Raw genomic sequence first — 4,005 nt, 5'->3', positions numbered from 1 at the left:
GGCTGTGGAAAGCCATGGGTTGTCTTGCATTAGGATAGCTCCTAACCCAAATCCAGAGGCATCACATTCTATGATGAACTCTGAAGCACGGGTGCGGCGTTTGGGCCACCGCACCCGCGTCGGACGCGGCGACGCCGCTGCCTGCGCGTTCGGGCCGCGTCCGGTAATAAAAAATTAATTTTTTCGGCGCAATTCGCGCCGATATGGCGCCGATTCAGGCCAACGCACGCGAAATCGGGCCAACGCGCGCCGATTCGGCCTGAATCGGTCCGTATCGGGAGAAACACCGAAACCGGCCGATACGGCCGAAATTCAAAAAAAAAAAAAAAAAAAAAGAAACAGGTGCGCAACGCACCGTTTTACTTAGCCGGAAAAAAAAAAAAAAAAAAAAAAAAAACGCTGCGTTTTAGGAAAAAAAACTTTGAAACCCTTATATGCTTAGCTTCACAGATCACTCGTCCCACAGCCAAAAACACTCTTCATTTTTTTTCAGTCTGGTTCTGTCTCAGCCGCCCTAGCCCCTGCCTCTTCAAGCTAGTGCTCTCAAGTCTCTCCCACTCTCTGCCTTCACTCTTCAGCTAGCTCTCTCCCATTCTCTGCCTTCACTCGTCAGCACATCTCATTTTTCAGCACTCCACTTCGTCTCCCTTGCTCTCTGTCTCCCCTCACTGTCAGGTATCATAGCTGATAGCTCTCACTCTCACACTCTTAGTTTATTGTTAATAGATGATTTTTTAGTTAGTTAATAGCTAAATTTGCAATTATTAGTTATTATGATTTGTGATTGTGTTGTGGACTGTGATGAGCTGATTTTTTTCTATTTTTTATTTTAATTTTTGTGAGTCTTGTGACGTTTAATTTTTTATTTAGTTAACACTTAATAGTTATTATTACTCAGATTTGTGATTGTGTTGTGAATCTGTGATGATCTGATTTTTTTTTTTTTTTTTTGTGAGTCTTGTGACAGTGGGGCTTGATTTTTTATTTAATTAATAGTTTTTATATATTTGGAAATTATTTGTAGGTTAGATTGAATCTGTTGAATTTGTAATGGATGAAGCTACTAGCACAAAAAGTTCACCTTCATCTAATGAAGGAGTGCCAAATGATGAAGCTCCTCTTTGGCAGTATGTGACTAAAATAGAAAAACCATCTGGTTCTACTGTTAAATCAGGTGGAAACACACACTTTAAGTGCAACTATTGTGGTAATATTTATTTGGGATCCTATTCTAGGGTTAAGGCTCATTTATTAAGAATTGTTAATAAATGTATTAAAGTATGCCCTAGTGTGACACCGAGCCATAGGTTGGAAATGCAACAAATGCATGATCAGGTTGAGAATGATAAGTTAGAAAGAGAACGGAGAAAACAAATTCCCTTACCCCCACCTCTCCTAAGCCGTGGGCCTATTGGGAGTATTCCCCCACTTCGGACACAAGAAGATAGTGATAGTACAAATCCCTTTGATGGTAATAAGAGGAGGAAGGTTGTGAATCCTACGGTGGAGAAATTATTCCAAAATAATGCTAGACATGAATTGGATAGTCAAATCGCTAGGATGTTTTACACCAGTGGGATTTCATTTAACTTTGCAAGGAACCCATATTATCGTAGTTCCTATTCATATGCCGCTACTCATAGCATTCCAGGTTATGTTCCTCCTGGATACAATGCCTTGAGAAAAACACTTTTGCAAAGAGAAAAAGCTCATGTTGATAGACTTTTGAAACCAATTAAGGACGTTTGGGTTGAAAATGGTGTAAGTATAGTTTCTGATGGATGGTCAGATCCACAAAGGAGGCCTCTTATTAATATTATGGCTGTATCAGATGGGGGTCCAGTATTTATTAAGGCAATTGATGGGTCAGGTGAGTTCAAAGAAAAACATTATATTGCTGGGGTGTTGAGGGATGCTATAAAAGAGATTGGACATGAGAAAGTTGTCCAAGTAATCACTGATAATGCTAATGTGATGAAGTTTGCTGGAGCTCTTATTGAGGGTGAGTATCCTAAAATATTTTGGACACCCTGTGTTGTCCACACTCTCAATCTAGCTTTGAAAAATATTTGTGCAGCAAAAAACACTGAAAAGAATGAAGTTACATATGAGGAATGTAGTTGGATTACACGTATTGCTGATGATGCATCCTTCATACGTGTTTTTATCATGAACTATTCAATGAGGTTGGCAATGTTTAATGAATTTTGTCCATTAAAATTGCTCCAAGTTGCTGATACTAGATTTGCTTCGGTTGTTATAATGCTAAAAAGGTTGAAGTTGATAAAAAGATGCCTTCAAGCCATGGCTACTAGTGAGCAATGGGCTTCTTATAGGGAGGATGATGTTGGAAAAGCTCAAAAGGTGAAAGAGATGATTCTATGTGATCTTTGGTGGGATAAGATTGATTATATCCTTGAATTCACAGCACCTATTTATGATATGATACGAGTAGCTGACACAGATAAGCCTTGTCTTCATCTTGTATATGAGATGTGGGATTCAATGATAGAGAAGGTAAAGGTAGCAATATATCGGCATGAAGGCTTGGAAGATGATGAGTATAGCTCATTTTGGAGTGTGGTGTATGATATACTTATTGATCATTGGACTAAAAATTGTACTCCACTACACTGCTTCGCTCATTCCTTAAATCCTAGGTAAGTACATTTATTTTCTATTTTCTTTAGTTCCTCCTTCTAGTAAAACACATGTTTCATTTATATTTGTTTTTTAATCTTTAACTCTAGGTATTACTCCACTGAATGGCTTTTGGAGAATTCAAAACGCATCCCTCCACATCGAGATCATGAAATTTCTATGGAAAGGAGCAAGTGTTTGGATCGATTCTTTGAAGATGTGAATGAATTAAATGTGGTGAAGTCTGCGTTTGCTGCATTTTCAGGAGGGAGGTTTCCTTCACCAGCTGTCTTGACACATAGGTGGGTCTTACAACCTTTGGTTTGGTGGCAATACCATGGCTCCGCATTTCCAATTCTTCAAACCCTTGCCCTTAAACTTCTTGGACAACCTTGTTCATCCTCATGTGCTGAGAGGAATTGGAGCACATACAAATTTATTCATTCCTTAAAAAGAAACAAAATGGCTCCTGCACGTGCTGAGGATTTGGTATACGTGCATTCTAATCTTCGACTCTTGTCAAGGCGCAATGCAGAGTACATAAATAGAGATACAAAGATGTGGGATATTGCAGGAGACTCTTGGAATGAGAGTGATATACATGGAGGAGCTGGAATTCTTGAGAATGCAGCTGTTACACTTGATGAGCCAGAGTTGGAGGCCATGGTTATTGGGAATGTTAGCACTAGTGTTACTACTAGTGAAAGTGAAGTTCGAAGTGAAGCTATTGATCTTGATGATGATGAAGTTGGTGTTTGATTGTCTTGTTGATTGTCTTGTTGATGTATCTTTTATTTTGTTTTAGTTTCAAACTTGTGAGTTGTATTTTAATTTTCGAACATCATGGAATGTTTATATAATGGAGTTGTATTCTAGTTATTATTTACTATTGTTCTTAAATTTGGTATGTGTTTATATAATGTGAAAAAAATATGTTTAGCAATATATTAAGAATATAAATAAAAATATTTTTAATAATTTTTTAATCACCGCACCCCGCCGCACCCGCACCCGCACCCTACTTTTTCAGAAATTGCCGAGTCCCGCACCCGCTCCCGCACCCGAATCCCGAAACACACCAATGCTTCATAGATGATGAAGGGCTTTGAAAAATTAGGAAGAGCCAAAACTGGGGGTTGAGCTACTGCATCCATAAGTTTATTGAAAGCAACTACCTCAACACAACCAAATACACATTTGGACTTCTTAGCATATAACTAATGGGATAACAGAACCTCCAAAACAGTTCTTAAGTGAGAAAGATGATCAGATAGACAAGAACTAAAGACCAAAATATCATCAAAAATGACCAAGACAAACTTTCTCAAATAAGGCTTAAAGATTGCATTCATAAGAGCTTGAAAT

The 4,005-nt window shown here is 38.5% G+C and overlaps 1 protein-coding gene across 1 annotated transcript; it reads left to right on the top strand.

Moving 5' to 3' along the window:
* Nucleotides 1-1,050: 1,050 nt before the first annotated feature.
* Nucleotides 1,051-3,796, top strand: LOC142628859 (uncharacterized). Its single transcript, XM_075802895.1, has 5 exons — nucleotides 1,051-2,002; nucleotides 2,231-2,660; nucleotides 2,751-2,942; nucleotides 3,096-3,318; nucleotides 3,758-3,796. Exons 1-5 carry the CDS (start codon nucleotides 1,051-1,053, stop codon nucleotides 3,794-3,796), a joined length of 1,836 nt encoding a protein of 611 aa, XP_075659010.1.
* The last annotated feature ends 209 nt before the right edge of the window (nucleotides 3,797-4,005 follow it).

The sequence above is a fragment of the Castanea sativa genome, chromosome 3 (genome assembly GCF_040712315.1).
Source record: "Castanea sativa cultivar Marrone di Chiusa Pesio chromosome 3, ASM4071231v1".
In the NCBI taxonomy this organism is placed as follows: domain Eukaryota; kingdom Viridiplantae; phylum Streptophyta; class Magnoliopsida; order Fagales; family Fagaceae; genus Castanea; species Castanea sativa.
The sequence above is the reverse complement of the archived record's forward strand: the minus strand, read 5'-3'. Positions and strand labels throughout refer to the sequence as shown.